Genomic DNA, 18,153 nt, shown 5'->3' on the forward strand with positions numbered 1-18,153 from the left:
ATGGGATTCATGTTTCATACTAATCCAGGCCTAGATATATAAGCTCTTTTCCCTTACTTTCTCTTTCTCAGAGTTTCTCAATTCAGGCAGCTCTGCAAAAACAAGAAAACTCCAAACACCGTGGTTTGTTGTGCTGGAGGTGATGCTGAAGGCTGGGTAGTTTGAATGTATGTGATGGTAACAGCGGGAAGGTGAGTTCAAAGTGAAGAAAAATGTGGCACCTGAAGTTAGCCATTTATCAGAGAGGGAAAACAGCCAAGAAAAGTAAGTCAGAATTTTTCTTCTCTCATGCAGAGATGAAACTGGAACAGGCCATCAGAGCGGGATGATGACTATGGATTGGGAGTGCTAGGAAAGAAATATCCCAAGGTCTATCGGAGACAAATGTCTTGACATTCTGAGATGAACTGTAACTTTGTGAAACTTGAGTGGTGCCAACACAGAAGATCATGGGGTGGGGGCAGAGGCAGGAATAAGGGAGAGAGCAGAGACACTCGGTAAGATTCTAGGTTTGTCTTTATTTAAAAAAAAAAAGACCAAATTTTTTTTGAATGACAGAATCAAGACTGAGTGCTGAATAATGAATAACGAGGTCAAAACTTGTGGTATCAATGGCCCAGGCAAAAGTAAGGATCCAGTAGATGGCCGTAGGAGAGACTTCTCATGTTACCCTTTTGTCTCTAGCAAAGGACCCAAGGAACTGCCTTCTGCTTTCACTAGGATGCTCTTTAACTCCAGCCTGCCTTACTAAATCAAAACCAGAAAGAATGTGTGGTAAAACAGTCGTTTCTTGAGTGTCATGAATGGAATCAACAATGGAATGAAGATAGAGATGTCAAGCAATCCATCAGATGGCTCCATGTGCAGTGTATGCATAAACACAGAAGCTGTTACCTTGGGTGACTCACCCAGAATTCTTGGAGGAATTACTAATGTAGGATCAGTACACATGCTGAAGAGGAGGAAGAGGAAAGGATGATTTGATAAAGGAAGCTCAGTCTTGGTGTGGGAGAAGTCCCTATCTCTGCTCTACAGGTGGGATTGGGGAAAGCCCCATCGAGACATTTCAGTATAAGGCCCAGACCTATCACCACGACTGCCACGTGCCACTGAAGCAAATGCCAAAGGAAAACCATCACCAGGGGAAGAGTCACCAAAGCTCGAAAAGCAGCGAAGATGTTTCTGCTCTCCATCTGAATGGGGCTGCCCTCCATTCACATGGCAGTGGGTAAATCAGCACAGCCACGCAGAAGCATCCTGATGGGGATGGGGAGGCTTGGAGAAAGCAGGATGTCCCACCCCAAGTGAATGCAGCATGCACCAAAAGCTTTCCAAGCCCAGCCTTCTTTCTGCCTTCTGCACGTTACTTACTCCTTCAGAATGAGGGAGTTCCCCGTTGCTTTGGCCAGAGGAATACAGATTGACATATTCACCCTCACCAGCATCCTCACTGGCGTTTTCACTCTAAGGGAGACAGGATGAAAGGAAAGATACATGTGTTGCAGCCCACCAGCAGCCCTTCAAGTCCAGGGTGACTAGCCAGCAGAGCAGATCCTGCCTCAACCACCTCTTTTTTCAAAGAGGAAGCATATTCCTCCTCATGGGGAATCATGTCCTCTCGGTCAGAGGGCAGAAGCCCCATCCCGCACCTCAGGCCTTTACACTAATGTTGCCATAAACGTAAACATCCTTCTGATTACTCTCTGAGAGAGGACAAAGAGGGACTGCTCGAAGGGTACTAAGGCAGCAAGGAGCAGAGGGAACAATTGTCCCCCCACAATGCAGCTGGAGAAGACTTTGATGCAGAAAAGAGGTTTGGTAATAAAACACAGATGTGTATGTGGTCATGTGTGTGAGGACCACTCAGCACAAGGAAAAGTCAAGCCTGGATTTTCTCTCTGCCCCTTCTATCAAGAGGCAGGTTCCCCTCCACCATGCTGACTCAGAGTAATTTAAGGGAACCAAGGCAACTTGTCTTAAAAGTTCTTGAGTCTTTCCTTGCAGCTCAAAGAGGAACTGCTTAAACAGCTTTTACTTCCCAAGGTGTTTGCAACTTAAAAAGAAAAATGTGATCATCTATCACTGGAACCAGAATCTGAATTGAATTTTCTTTATATATGATAAGATCTGGCTGATTACTTGTCTCTAAATGATCACCCTGTGATATCTGAGATGCACTGGAAAGAGCAACCCTTGCCCCCATCTTTCCTGTCTTCTCACTCCTTTGATCATGATATGTTCTCTTTAGTTCAGTGACCCTGGGCCTTGCTGTTCCTCAACAAGACTCCTTCTCCATCTCCAGACTCCAGGAATTTCCTCTGGCTGTCCATCATGCCTAGAAAGTTTTCTCTCCTCCTGACTTCTTCTACAGAAAGCCCTTTTCAACCCCTCTTAATTCTCAACCCCTCCCCTTGTCTAATTATTTCTCTTACATAGTTTGTTTGCATATATTTGTTTACCTGTTGTTTCCTCCCTGCTATACTGAGCTCCTTGAGGGCAGGAGTTAATCTTTTGCTTCTCTTTGTAACCCCAGAATTTAGCACAGTGCCTGGCAAATTGTAGGCACTTGACTGGCTTGATGTGAACTTTGTTAGCTAAAACTGAATTTTAGATTTAAATTCCAGATATCTTGCTTCCATAATGTCAAGGTTATAGCACATTAGTGTCGGAAGGGACTTTGGAAAATAGAGAGATCTAAAACAACCCCTTCATTTTACAAGACAAGAAAAGGGGAGGTGACTTCCCCAAGGTCATAGAGTCAGCAAGAGGACCTGGTACTTGAACCCAGGTCATCTTGCCCCCCAAATAAGTGATCTCTGTGCTACAACCACACCTTTCTACCTGAAATTGTGTACACACACACACACACACAATCTAATTTTCCTGTTTCACTATCACAAACTCTTGATTTCACTGTTCCTAGGAAAAGGAAGGGAAGGGAAGGGATAGCATTTTAGAAAAACAAAGTAACTAAAACTTCACAGTCCTACAAGAAGTGGCATTTTTTTTCAAGTCTCACCGAAGGCGTCTGGAGGGAATCAGTGAAAGAGGTTTCAGAAGGAAGGTAGACAGAATTCCCATTCAAGTTGCTCTCCTGAGAACAGGAATTGGGCCCATCCACAGTGCTGGGAGGCAGGCTGGCTGTGGTTGGCACTGCTAGGTCAGAGCTCTGAGACTGGTGGACAGGTGGGAAATGTGGAGAGGAAGAGGAGGTAGACGAGAGGAAAGGTGGAACGGAAGCTTGGTTGTGATGCATGAAGTCCTGGGAGTAGGACCTAAACACAGATTTATACTAAAAGAAGCAAGTGGGAGACACACACACACACACACACACACACACACACACACACACACACACACACACGAAAGGGAGAAAAGACAGACAAAAGAAAAAGTAATTAGATTAACCATAGCTGACCAGCTAACTTTGGAGCAATGCTATTTTTTTTAAAGGACTATTTGAACAAGATGCTAAACACAACAGGATTTCTACTTCTTTTTTTTTTTTTAATTCAGATTCCCACTCTGACTCACAGCTCTTCACTGGATATGGGATTACACACAGCTTTCCATAAAAGGCTTGAGCTGCCAGACACACAAAGTACCTGTGTTGAGAAATTTTCCATTTTAGGGATTCAGAGGATTTAGCTGCTAAACATTTCAAGGAAATCTAAGTCTCAGGATGAGGGCAAACGAAGCTATCTATTTTCTTTTATTAGTAAATGCTTAGTGTGTAATCTTCTGACTTAGTAGCTGGAAACCTTGGGTTCAGATTCTGGGTCCCATTATGGTAATCGTGTCATCTTCAGTACCTGAAGACATCTATTCCCTCTGCATGGCCTTGTCTTTGTTTTATCCTTAATTGCTTTCTTTGCTGTTGTTATGACTTGCAAGCCACCTCCCATCTTCCAGGAAGCAGGAAGGTATAAAACTTGAATAGAAAGCCCCAGGAATTTAGCTCCTGAAACACATCCTCAAAGTCTTTGCATGTGCCCATCCCAACTTTTAAGAGAATTTCTAAGTGGAAGATCCTTATAGTTACCTTTTTCTAACCTGAGGAATAAATGAATGGGCATGGGTGGAGAGAGGAGGCACATGGCAGGAGCTAGGTGCCTAGACCACAAGGAAGAAGGCTCTGTACACTATCTGTCAAAGCCCAAGAATGGAGGCACCACAGTTTACATGGCAAACTGGCCCTGGGGCTGCCGTTCCTTGAGCAATGGGTTGTAGTACTATCTGTTCTATTAAGAATCTACTATTAATGACTCCATGCATTTCCTCTGAAAGGAAGAACTGCTGCCTGGTGGGCCAGGGGACAGAGCAACAGGTGTGGAATGAGGAAGACCTGAGTTCAAATTCAGCCTTAGACCCTTACTAAAGGTGTATGGCTCTAACATAACCATTAAAAAAAAAATCTCTACTTGCCTCAGTTTCCTTAACTGTAAAATGAAGACAACAGCATCTAGTTCAGGGTTGTTGTGAAGGTCAAATGAAATATCTGTAAAGCATGTAAGAGCACAGTGCCTGGCACAATGTAGGCAGGGAATCTGTGCCTTTGGCCCCTACCTGGAATACCTTGAAAGGAAGCAGCAGAATTTCGTAGTGAAACTAAATGCAAATAGGACAGCAGGTACCCATTTCTCATTTGGTTAATGCATTCAGATCTCCATTCTCATGGAAACAAGGGAGGGGTGAAGAAGAAACTAGTTTTGTAGCATGACTTGAGCCCCCCAAGTAAAGATGAGAGGAGCCCAGAGGGTCAGGATTGGGAGAGACCTTTGAGGCCATACAGTCCAATTTTACACAAGAGGGAAGCAAGGCAGAGAAGAGAAAACATCACTTTCAACCTTTCACAGCCCTCATAAGTTGTCAGCCCTTAAAGAACCAGAATGCTGCAATTTGGCGAGCCTTTATCAAAGGCCTGGTATGTATGAGGTCCTTGGCCCTAGCCTCCCTTCAGGCAGGCAGCACTGACCACAAGGTAAGTGACTTTCATTATTAACATCCCCATATTATTGGAATTGCTATTATTATTATTCTTACTTAGCCCCAGGAATAGATGAGAGCAACATGCTTGCAGGGTTAATACAGATGTCTTACTCTGTCCCCCCAGAATATTACCAAGAGAGCCCACTTATAAAATTAAACCTAAGGATTCTCATATACTCACTTAGATAGGACCCTCTTTTCTAGGCATAAAAACTTCTGGCAAATTTGTGCTCTGAATTCCCTAACCTATATCTGAGTCATGTTGATTCTACCCACTGATCCTGTCCTTAGCAACAATGTTTCATTGACTATCTCCCTAGGCTTCCTGTCTGTTGTTAGGTTCCATGGAAACATGTATGTTGAGAATGAAACTGTGTTCCAAGTAGATGTGTGATCATGAGGGTATAAAATAAAGCCAGGCCTCAGCCAAGGTGGAGCAGTTTATCCTGTGAAACCAGTGCTGTGGGTTGAATGCGGAAAGCTGTGTCCCATCCATCATTTTGCTGACACTGTCCCACCTCCAGGACCCTATCCCCTGTGGGAGGCTGGCCAACCCCATAGCAATCCAGGTGTCTGACTTCCCAATTATTAGATCAATAACAGGATGAGCTGCCATCTGGAGCGTGTTTTAGGGTTTGCAGAACACTGGATCTCCATGTTTTCACAAAAAGTAATGAAGTAGGTCCCTGGCTTGGGTCTGCAATTCTGATTTCATTGGTGCAGGGAACACCCAGAGAGCAAACACCCTCTACCAATGCAGATCAGCAGCTGTCCTGTCTCAGAGAGCTGCCTGGGGGCCCTGAGAAGATAAAAGTAACAAAGTCACAAAGGTGGGACTTGAACCCAGGTCTTCCTGCCCCCTGAGGTTGACTCTCTTTTTGCTCTACTCTCTCTCTAAGTGCAGGGGCTTTGTTGATTTTTTATCTTTATGTCTTCGGTTTCTTGTCAGACATACTGTGTATCTGTGTGTGTGTATATGTAGACATTAAATAGTAGTTGAATTGAGAGGAAAACAATAATTATAATCATCTTCCCATTGCTCCTTCAGTTCAGGAATGATTTGGGAGACCTGTTTAATATAGCCATAGGGCATCTCAGTGGCACAGGGGAGTCAGGAAGACCTGAGTTCAAATCTGGCCTCAGACACTTTGCTGTGTGACCCTGGGCATGTTGCTGAACCCTTTTTGCTTCCATTTCTTCATCTATAAAATGAGCTGGAGAAGGAAATGACAAACCATGCCAGTACCTTTGCCAAGAAAAATCCCAAATGGAGTAGTGAAGAGTTTGGCACAACTGAAATGTCTGAACCACGGCTGGGGTAAGCTTATGCTGGTCATCATTGCTTGCTAGAGAAAAGTAGATCTGTGGGGAAGCTTCCTTAGAGCTGTAGCCTAGAGGCATCAGAAGTGTGAAGGGTGTGTGTGGGGGGGACAGACACAAGGCATTCTGATTCTGTGTCATTTGGACAAATGTTCCCTGGGAAGCTCAGCAGGCCTATGAGGAACTCTGGAGGAACTCTGGTATTCAAACTATGCACTCGTGCTGGGACAAGAGCCAAACACAAAAAGTACTTAGAAATGGGGACAGACCAAGGGGCCACGATGCCCATTTCTGCATCTCTGTGGTATCCAGCAACATGCCACCTCCATTTCAACCAGCGCCACTAGCTCCGGACCCGCCCCCCCCCCCCCCCCCTTCGCCGGAATCTTTTCCACGCGCCTCCAGGTCATCTCTATGCCCAGGGCAGGGGGAAAGGACACACTGTCCATTCCATGGCCACCCCACCAAATCACCGCCTGGAGTTTATTTTAGAGTCTGGTTGGTGCCGGCTCCTCAGCCTCAGACAGGCTGAAGCACTCTCTGCAATGGGGAATTTTTATTTATAGCCAGAACAAGCTTGTTTGGGTGGAGGATTCTGTAACACTGAGCTGCCGGCCTGCCTGAAGATAGGCACCCTTCTCCACAGTGCTCTGGAAAGGTGACATGAAATGTTATGTGTGGAATATTTCTTGAAGAACACCGTTCATTAGCATGGATGACCAATCCTCTAGTCACTCTTTGGTAACTGGAGAATCCTGGGTTCAGAGACTCAGGGTTGGAAGAGAGGGAGGGGTCTCAGACCATATATTCCAATCTTCCTTTTCTTTTAAAAAATTAATTTTTTTCAATTAACACAGTTTTTTTTTTGCTTCCTCTCACAACCCACTCCTGCTGCCCCCCAAAAGAAAAACACAACTCTTTAAAAAATATGCATCATCAAGCAAAACAAACCACCACATTGGCCTTGCCCCAAAATGTATATAAGTATACATGTATGGCTTACTCTGTATCCCTTGGGAGATGGGTACCATGTGTCATTTTCAGTCCTCTGGGATTTTATAGGTGAGGAAACAGCCAGAGGGGTTTCATAACTAGTCCAAAGTTACACAGGAAATAGAAAACTTGGCAGGTGTGTTGGCTGGACTCTTCTGTGTTCCCTCTCCTCCCAACTTGAAGAGAGGGGACCGGAGGCCCAGCAAAGTTGGGTGCCTTGACTGTGTCATTTGGGCAGTGAGTGGCAGCACTTGATCTGAACCCAGGTCTCCTAACTCCAAATTCACAGTTTTTTCTTGGAAACACATTTCTCTCCTTATTAAGACTCCATATTCACAGATGCTAGATGACAATAATCCACAAAAAAGTCACCTTGTCCACAAGATAAGTAGAGAAAGATGGCATGCCTATTTAGGGAGGGCAAGGACTTTGGGATCCATTCAGAGAATATAAACTTCCTGAGGCCTGGGGATGTTTTACTTTTGTCTTTTTATCCTTGGCACCCAATACAGCGCCTCGCACACAGTAGATCCTTAATAAATGCTTGCCGAGGAGATGATTGATTTCAATACTCCATCCATTTAACATCCATAATGTATCTCTAAGCCTTTACTCATGCTCTATTTCAAGGCTAGAACATTTTTTCCTATTCTGTCTGCTGAATTCCCACCCTTTAAAGCATGACCAATAGACTTGAGGATCTAGACATGGAAGGTGCTTAGACAACTAGGGTTCAATTCTCTCATTCTACAAATAAGGAAACTGTTGCCTAGAAGGTTAAGTCATTTGCCAAAGATCACATAGGCAGCAAGTGTCAGAGGTAGGATTTGAACCCTGGACCTTTGACTCAGAGGCCAGTAGTGCTCTTTTTTCTTTTCTTTAAAACTCTTACGTTCTGTCTTAGAATTGATACTATGTATTGGTTCCAAAGCAGAACATTAAGGGCTAGGCAATGAGAGTTAAACAACTTTCCTAGGGCCACGAAACCAGGAAATGTCTGAGGCCAGGTTTGAACTTATGGTCTCCTGACTCCATGCCTGGCTCTCTATCCACTGTGCTACCCAGCTGCCCCAGAAGTACTCTTTCTAATGACTCAAATGCCCCTAGTGCTCAGAAATCGTCCCCATCCTTCCCTTGGCCCAGACGTGTTCTTCCTCAGAACTCACATGACATTTGTGTTCATTCTCTGATGCCCTTACACAGTATTCTGTATTATGGTTCCCTGTGCTCATGCCAGCCCTCTCTCCTAGACAAGCCAGTTCCACGAGGCTAGGGAGCCATAGCTTCCCTAAACCTGCTCTGAGCACAGTATTCTGGGCACCCCAGAGTCACTTATTGGCTGAAAGCATGTGAGGAGCCATGTCTGGATCTAGCATAGCAGGCCATTCATTCAACACAAGGCTCCAGTGAGAACCCTGTGGGCTTTGGGCCACTTGCTTGGCTTTCTTTGCAAAGGAGGAAGGAGAAGGAGCCAGCCACAAGGAGTCTAAATTCACTGTTTCACTTGCCTGTGGGTCTCTCGCCTCAGCAGCTGACTTGCAAAAGGATGCGGTACAGGAAGGCACTGTACATTGTGATGCTGGGAGTGTGAAAGAAAGTGGCAGATGAGGGTTGAGATTTGTCTGTCTGTCTAAGGATGGAAGATGCAGTTAATCATGGTACGTTATTTAGGCAGCTTTAATGGGCTGTGACTCAACAAAACACCCTAGAAATCATTAGAAATCACAGCCTACTGCAGGAAGTCACAAGCATGTGCTATATTACACCTGCGCGGATGATTAAAAATTCTGGAAGGTGATGAGAAGGGTGAGGATGAACTAAGAGTCAGTCGGGCAGTATTTGCCATCCTAGAACAAGGTCAGAGACAGACTTTCTTTGGGGACAGCAGGCTGCCGCAAGGTCGCCATTCATTTTCAAATGCCTGGGTGCAGATTGGAAGGAAACAAGCATGCCCACAGCTGGCCAATTCCAAACAATTTACAAAATGACATTTTCTCTATTAGTCTTGGTGGGAAAGGTGCCTTTGGGTTAGATGGATGGGCTGGACGTTCTTTTGGCAAGGTGGAGGAGGAAGAAGAGCAGATTCTTAAATGAAAAGTTCAATGTCCTCTATGTAATCAACATCCTGCTTCATCTGCAAATTCCAAGAATACCAGGGCAATGGTCACAGAGGGCTGTCCATCTGCCAGCAGCTGGGAGACACAGCCATAGGTCACAGGACTTGGCATTCAACTGCCTCTCAGCTACTCAGAGGCCCAGTCTTTTGCAAAAGTGTCTTGTGCTGAGCTTAACAGGGCTCTCTGATCCAGCTAATGACAGGGGAAAGGATAATGTAAATGAATGGACTGATTGATGTGATGGAGGGCTTGGGAAGGACAAGAGCTCTGGGTACCTCTGTCCAAGGCAGGTCACTGATCTCACTGATTCCAGAAACTACTTGGCAAAACAAATGAGCCCTCACTTTGGGATCCATTGGGCAGCTGGTTCCCATGGTGGGAATTTTTCAATTCAATTTTTATTGACCCAACAAGGAAAAAAGGATAAGATGACTGAATGTACCAAAGGGAAACTTGGCGTTTCTACTTAGATTGGGCTTGCTTTTTTTGCAGGGAAAAGATCAGTGGGAAAACACCCAACTGGCCACATTCTAGCACTGTTGTCAGTAATGATCTTTGGATCACATTGATATGAAGCCATTTTTGTTTTCAGAACAAGGCTTCTTTCAACTAGAGATACTCAATTCCTAAATAAATGTTGCTACTAATTTTATTTATTTTGGATTGAAGACTAAGCCTTTTAACAGCTGCATAGCAGGACCACATAAGGTCCCCAGGGGGTAGGGGGAGGGAGAAAAAAAGTTGGCACAGTCCATTAAAAGATGCCAGGCCAGTATTTTTTTCCTAACTGATGACTTTGATTCCTAGGAAAGCAACTTAGGGCTCTTGTGAATAATATTCCCTGGAACTGAATTTGGGGAAATTTAAGGCAAATCTTCTTTGGGTTCAATTTAGTCATTGCTTGTAATAATAACAGCTCATAAGGGCTCACATTGAATACTTAAAAAGTAAACAAAGCAATTTACTCAAATAACCCTGTGAACTAAACAAGTATATTTATTTATTTTGGACGAGTTCTGTGATTTCCACTGGTACAGGGAACTATTAATGCAAATAAGTATTATTATCCTCTTTTTACAGATTGGGAAACAAAACCCAGGTCCCCTGATTCCAAGTCAGGGCTCTTTCTTCTATTCTCCACATCTACTGATTGTCTATGACTTAATCCATGAGCCATCCTTTTAGTATATCCAGAGATTAAGCTCTGGAGCCCAGTGGCTTAGGCAATGAAAAAATGGGCCACTGCTGTGTCACTAGATGACAAGTACATTTTATGAACTATCAAGAGAGGTGGGTTTTGAGGTTGGTATCAGGAAAAGTGACCCATTCTCTTTCATAAAATGATCCCAGGGCAGTTCCATCAGATATAGACTCTCAGGACAACTGGTCCAAAGAGCTATCTTTGTGTTCTTCAGTGGCCAATGGTTATTTTAACTTGATGTCATGAATTTTTTGGTGAATGATGAGATGCTGGATTCCTGCAGGGCTAAAGACTTCATTGGGGAGAAATCCAGGGGCAGTTTTTGCATCTATAATCAGCCCTAGTGTGCCTTTGGGTTTGAAATTTATTTGTGTCATCTGAAAATTCTGAGAAAATATTTTGTTTGGAGTATTTTGAGTTGTGAGATGGAGGAGTGATGAGATTTTTAATAAGTCCCTTCCCTTGCAATTTTTATCACAAGACTTTTAATAAAAAATCAAAACCCAAACCAAACACTATTCCTTCACCCACATTTTTCACCAATGGCTCCAGAGTTAATTAATTTTTCCAAGTATATGGAGCCTGTTGTTAGATACTCAGCACACTGCCTGTTAAGTATTGACCTTAATCTGATCAACTGCTTCCGAATAGCAACAGATTTAGTAGATGTTAGGAACAGACTTAGATGTAGTCCTAGAAATCTCATCATACTATTTTTAGAATGCTCTGATTTAAACAGCACGGCTGGGGATCTAATTTATACCTCTAATTGGAACTCTATTTAGGGAAGGCAGACATGCCATGATGCTTCAAAATACAAAGAAAAGAAATGGCACTCTGAACACAACCTACAGATTTTCTTTTGCCTACCCTTGCTCTTAAGAGAGGCAGTATGGTGTGGTGGATAGAGCATTGTTCTTGGAATCAGGAAGACCTGGGTTTGAATCCGGATTCTGAGACTTACTAGCCATAGGATTCTGTGGAGTGCTTAGGGCGTGTTGGAGCACAAAGGACAACATGACCACCCAATGCAGCTGAGGAAGTCTCCAGATGTAACGACTTTTTGTGCCACTGGATCCAGGCTTCCAACGCCAAGAGAGTGGGACTGTCTCTGTGCACTGACTTTTCCACTTAAATCTCTTTCAAGCACAAGTATCTTTGTGCACACATGCACAAAGACAATCGTCATTCTCGGCTTCCGAGAGACTACTACCACCACCTCTAACTTCTTGAGCCTTATCTATAAAATTAGATGGGTTGGTTTCAATGATGACGTCTAAGGTCCCTTCCTGCTCTAAATGTATGGTTCTGCAATTCTTCCAGATCTCAGTATTGATCTGATTACTAAATTATATGGGACCACTGCACACAACACTATGGTAGCTGGCAAGAAGGCTTTAGGTCTAGTTGACTTTGGTGATGATTGGTGCTGTTATTCTATACCTTGGCTTTCCTTTCTGTAAAAAAAACTGGGGTCAATATGATCTATTTAATAGTCCTAGGGAAGATAAAGAAAATATATTCTAAAGAACTGTTTGAAAGATAAAAAATGTAATTCCTTTATAAGTTACCATACACTATAATGTTGTCTTTGGGTTTGTGTCTTGTGAAATGCTCTTTCTGGCAAGGCCTACTGGGTGTTTCAGGAACCAGCAAACCCTCTTGAACCGGGTTTAAAGCAGATCAATGTCATTCTTTATATAGACATATCATCCTCCTTGTGATGCTTGCAGGGCATTAGCTTCTCCCAAACAATGTAAATGGATATTAGTTATAAACTGTGTTAGAAGGTTAGAGATAGAAATAAAGGCCCATCCAATTCTTATCTGATAGTCAAGTAGATTTTGGTCCTAATGGAGACCCAGAACATTTTTAAAAAACTCTTTTCTGTTTTAGAATCAATACTATATATTGGTTCTAAGGCAGAAGAGTGGTAAGGGCTAGGCAATGGGGGTTAAGGGACTTGCCCAGGGTTATGAGGCTACACTTGAACCAAGGACCATCTCCAGGCCTGGCTTTCTATCCATTGACTATCTGCCCTCCCAAAGGCAAACTTTTGTCTTAAACTTGCTTTAAAAAGTCCTGTATCTTTTTTCTCAAGGATTAGATGTTTGAATGTTTGAAAGAACATTGGGCCAGAAGTAAGGAGGCCTAGGTTTTAGTTCTGGTTCAGCTACTAACTCTCTATGTGACTCTAGTTAAGTAATTTCCCTTTCCCTGGCCTCTGTTTTCTTTAAAATGGAAAAGTGGTGGCAGAGGATGAGGTGAGGTTTGACCTGGATAATGCCTAAGGTCTCTTCTCAGTTCTAGAATTCTTGCTTTTTTAAGTAGGTCTGAATTCATTTCAGATCAAAGGATCAACGAGGCAGACTCATGTCACTGGAGAACAAAGCATGAATGCTGTCAAGACTTGAGTATTCCAAGGTGGTGGTGGCAGTGGTGAGGGGGGAGGGCCAAGCTAGTCAAACCACCACCCAGTTTTTAGTTTTAGGAATAACAAGAAGTAAAGGTAGGATAGGACTGGAAAAGCAAAACCACTTATCAAGGGCCAAGTAGGCAGCCATTACCCACAGAAGTCAAAACAAAAAACTCATCAGGCAAAGGCCTGTTGAGGTCAGATGTAGAGTAAATTGGCCTTTGTCCACACGGCAGGGCCTGGTGCAAGAGAGTCAACAGGTCACCACTAAGGCTTCTGGAAGAGTGGGGACTGATGAGGACAACAATGAAGCCTAAGGTGCAGCGGACTGTAGAGAAATCACATGCAAAAGGCAGGCCCATCATTGTTACGGCCTTCTTGCCTTAAAGATCAATCACACTGTTACCAGTCAACATTTATGGAGATTCTGCCATACTCGGCATTCTGGGCAACATTCTGTAGGCTATAATGAGACATTAGATGATGGCCTTGACCTCGAAGGGTCCATTCAGGCCTAGCTAGATGGGAGATGGACGCAGGCATGAGTATATGACTAATGGCACAAGGCAGAGAACCCAAGTGCCAAAGGCAGGGTGAAAAAAATATACAGGATGGGGGTTCACAGAAGAGACTGATGACTAAGGGCCAGAAGACTGGAAGAGCTGTTTCTAGAACTGGGCCTTGACAAATGACTGATCCAAGAGTGGGAATTTAGACAAATGGAGAGGAACAAACCTCGAGGCCTCATACTAGCTAGCTCTGGGACCATGGCTAAGTCCCTTAATCTTGCTGGGTCTTAGTTTCCTTACCAGTACAGTAGCTGCCCTTACTGTAGGAGGGCAGTTAGTAAGTGAGTCAATAGGTCAATTAGCATCTACTATGCTTCATGTACCGGAAGCACATGAAACATCTGGAGCAATTCCACCAAAGCTCCCTCCAGTCAATCATGTGGATCCGATGGCAGGACCGAATCACCAACCAGGAAGTCCTTGACAGAGCCAACTCCACCAGTATCAAAGTCATGGTCCTCCAAACCCAGCTACGATGGTCTGGACACGTCATCCGCATGGACCCACAGCGAATACCAAGACGGGTATTCTATGGTGAACTGTCAGCTGGACTCAGGAAACAAGGCCGACCAGAGAAAAGATTCAAGCATTAGCTAAAGTCCAACTTGAAGTGGGCTGGCATGACACCAAAGCACCTAGAACTTGCTGCCTCTGTCAGAAGCAGCTGGCAAACCCACATTCACCATGCCGCCATCACCTTTGAAGATGAACGACGTCGACGTCTTGCCGCTGCGCGTGAACGCCGACACCAGGCCACAACCGCACCTCCCGTAACAACTGGCATCCCATGCCCCATGTGCCACAAACTCTGCGCCTCAGCCTTTGGACTCCAAAGCCACATGAGGGTACATCAATAGATGATAATGCACAAAGACAATTGTCATTCTCGGTCATCGAGAGACTACTATATATATATGCTTCACGATGTCAAGCCCTGGGAGGCAAAGCTTTAAAGGCTCAATAGCTCCAAGCCCTGGAGGAGCTCCCATTCTAGTGGGAGATACAAGAAAAGGGTTAGGTATGGAGCAGATGGAAGGCAATCTCATTATGGAAGTGTGAGTTGTCACTGTAAGCATGTCATATTCAGGGAACAATAAGTAACAAGAAGCTAGCATTCATATATTTTAAGGTTAGCAAAGCACTTTGTAAATATTACCTCATTTTATCAATCACAATGATCCTGGGAAATAGGTGTTATTTTACAGATTTGGAAACTGAGACAGATGTTAAGTGACTTGCCCAGAGTCACACAGCTAGGAAATATCTGAGATCAAATTTGAACCCAGGACCTCCTGTCTCTAGGCCTGGCTCTCAATTCACTGAGCTACCCAGTTGCCCCCTAAAGGCTTTTTTAATAAGGCCACAGACTTCTCCAAGAATACGAAGAATCTGAGTCACCTGGGGGGGATATGCAAGTTCTCTGCTGCTTGAAGACAAGAAGTTGTGCCTTTAGCACACCATTTGAGGCTCCCCCAACATAGCTCATGTAAAAAAAGAAGAAAAAAAAGATCTCTGCCCTCTGACAATACATTTTGCTGAAGCTCTTTCTGTCCCTGTTTTGACCAGCCAAGAGCTGAGGTGGCAACCTTCTTTCTATTGAGCAAATAGATTTCTAAAGCCAAATGCCAGGCAAGAATATAAAGGGGGCAAACAGTCGCTTCATCACTGCTCAGTTGAAAGCATGAAACTAGAAAATGTTTTTGATGTTAGTTTTCTCCTCCCTTCCCCATTAAGTCAACAAGTCCCTTTTAGGAAAAAATCAAATTCCATAGACAGGTTTCAAGAAAGGATTTCTGCTGGGAAGAAGCTGTTTTTCTCTGGGAAGTGTCTGACAAATCCTCAACTTAGCCTGGATCAGAAACACCATCTGATATGTGACCGAGAAAGATGAGCCAGGGTGGTGGGAGCCTCCATGCCTGTAGTGTCAGCCTGAAGCTGGCTAGTCTCCAAGAATGTTAGACTCAGAGGTGGGCTCTTCAGGGCCAAGTCTTGGCTAAGAGTCTTAAGCTAGGCTACTCTCAGCAAGTCATTTCACTTCTCTGACACTCAGTCTCAGCATCTCTAAAATGGGAAGAAAAACACCTACATTGCTTACTTGAAGGGAGGGGGAATGGAAGAAGGTAAATTACAAATTTACAGTACTATAACAATTTAAGTTGCTGTTATTTTTATTATTGTTTGCAGCGGCAGCAGCATCACTATTATAATTTCTTCCAAAAGAAGCTTAGTGGTTAGGCAGCGCCCTGGAAGAGAAATACACTGAAAAATTTTAGGGTCAACAAAGTTAAGCTATTAGGACCAGGGAAGACTAATATCGAGTAAGTCTACCAAAGAAACTAAAACCACTCCCAGAAGGTCAGTATTTCATGACGGCCAGAGTGCTTTGTATTTCTTGCCAATCTAGTCATCTAGGCTGGGTCAGCAGCCTGGTCCTGACCTCTCTTGTTCACTTCTTTCTCTCTTTTTCTGGTCCAGTTTTGGGAATGTATCTCCACGGGGATTTCCTGGTGTGGAAATTCCCAATAGTCAGCAGATCAGCAGGAAAGTAACTTATAGTCTTAGAGAACTGCCCAAAAGACAGAGAAGCCAAGCAATCTTTGCATGGTTACAAAGCAAGGATGTTTCAGAGGGAGAACGCAAACCCAAGTCTTCCTGATTCCCTGGCTGGCCTTTTCTCTATGGTACCATGCTTCCTCTTCAACCGCTTCTCCTAACCTACACAATCCTAATGACAGACGCTTGTGGTGAAAAGTTTGCAGCGCGCTTTCCAACCGCTGATCTGAGCTCTTCAACAACTCTGTGAAGCAGGGACTGAACACACATTATTGTCCCCATGAAACTCAAGTTCAGAAAGGTTATGTGATCTGCTCATGGCCTCGCAGCCAGTGTCAGAAGTAAGTCTGGCAGCTGTTTCTTCAAGCCCAGCACTCTACTCACTCGTTCATCTTGCCTTGGAATAAGGACCCAGAGTAATAGGAATGTGGACCAAAAAGAAACAAGAAGGGGCAGCTAGATAGCACAGAGCGTGGAGCATCAGGCCTGGAGTCCAGAGGACCTGGCTTCAAATCTGGCCTCAGATGCTCCTGGCTGGGTTCCTCTGGGCAAATTGCCTTCCCCTGTCTTCCTAGCCCTTGCTGCCTTTCTGTCTTAGAATGGATACTAAGACATAAAGTAAGGGTTGAAAAGAAGAGAAACAGAAGATGAAACTCAAAGGAGACAGCAAACGGATATGATGGCCACTGCCTCTGCAGTCGTATTTTTCCCCCTCAGGTACCTCAGTCTAGAGCAAGAGAAAACTTTGAACGGTCATGTTACTGCTATTACTGGCATCCCAGAGTGCTCCCTGGCTTTATTGTGCCTTCTCTCTTTTTCTTTCTTCCCAGATTGTCTTGACGATACTGCTTGACTATCTGAGGCCTCCCAAAGAATCCAGAGGTTTTTGAGTTTGGAGGAAATCTTCGGATCATATTCTAGGCTGACTGAGGCATACACAGGGCAAGGGACTCCCCTTGTGAGCAGGGCGGAGCAGAACTTTGATTCGAACCCAAGCCTTCCGACTCTAGGCCAGGTGCTCTTTCTGCTACACTGTCCTCTAAAACTCTCAAAAAGATGGTCTCACACACTTCCCTCCCTAGAGTCAGGATATAACATAAACAGGGGGAAAAAAAAAAACTTTTCTCACTAGTTTATTGATGGAGAAGGATATAGTGCTACACAGAAGTTACAGTCTACATTAAATTGAGCCTTCTGGTATGAACATATGTGCTGGGGCACGAACACTTAGGTCTGACATCTCAGAGTAATTCTATTTTTACTCAGGGTGGTGTACCAGCTGCTTTATGGATATATATAAATATATATATATCTCCCCCTCCCCCCCGAAGTTCTCAAGGCGAAATCATTTGAATTTTCTCACCCCAAAGATTTTTCTAGGTTAACAATCCTTCAGAGCATTTCAAATCAACTTAAAATTTGGGTCTCTTAATTAATGCTCTTTTTCTAAATGTCATTGTGGAAGTCAGAATGATAATTCTCCAATCTTGAGGCAATCACAGCTGCTAGTAAGCACCATGGGACTCACTTATGGAGGGGAGTATGTGTGTGTATATAGGCACATACATATCTGAACATATAAGTTCTTCAGTCTAATATCTTTAGAGCATACGTAAGCCTGACAATTATAAAGAGAGGTATTTTTTATTAAAGTTAAATCATTTGCAAAGTATACAGAGATCCAATTTAAATTCTTTTACAACAACAAGCCAGAAAAGCACAGAATTTAAAAAAAAACTGTCAAGAGAAGGGATATGGGAAGGAGAAGTCATATTGGGAATTCAGATGTCCAATTTGGAAAGGCAGGGGCATAGCTGCAGAGGGGCCAGTATTCAGGGTAGGGGGAGAGAGAAGGAAAGACATAGTGCAATGTGAGCCAAATTGTGCTGGCTGAGATGAGAACGCAGCCTGTAGAAGGCTGGGATCAAGGCCAGGGAAGCAGCCAAGGGAAGACCAGGAGCAACAGAGGAGGACAGGATCATTTTGAAGGTCTTA

The 18,153-nt window shown here is 43.9% G+C and overlaps 1 protein-coding gene across 18 annotated transcripts in view; it reads right to left on the minus strand.

Moving 5' to 3' along the window:
• The window catches only part of RAPGEF1 (Rap guanine nucleotide exchange factor 1), a 190,480-nt gene that overhangs the window by 27,941 nt on the left and 144,386 nt on the right, over positions 1-18,153 (minus strand). For 8 of the 18 annotated variants that reach the window (XM_056812604.1, XM_056812603.1, XM_056812597.1 and 5 more), the window contains 2 exons: positions 3,020-3,292; positions 1,372-1,464 (listed from right to left, as the gene is read on the minus strand). The exons of 4 other annotated variants lie outside the window; for them this stretch is intronic. In XM_056812604.1, coding sequence (XP_056668582.1) covers positions 1,372-1,464; positions 3,020-3,292 — 366 coding nt within the window. The remainder of the gene's footprint in view (positions 1-1,371; positions 1,465-3,019; positions 3,293-18,153) is intronic. 6 more of the 18 variants (XM_056812602.1, XM_056812599.1, XM_056812598.1 and 3 more) reach the window with 2 other exon arrangements.

The sequence above is a fragment of the Monodelphis domestica genome, chromosome 1 (genome assembly GCF_027887165.1).
Source record: "Monodelphis domestica isolate mMonDom1 chromosome 1, mMonDom1.pri, whole genome shotgun sequence".
Lineage (NCBI taxonomy): Eukaryota > Metazoa > Chordata > Mammalia > Didelphimorphia > Didelphidae > Monodelphis > Monodelphis domestica.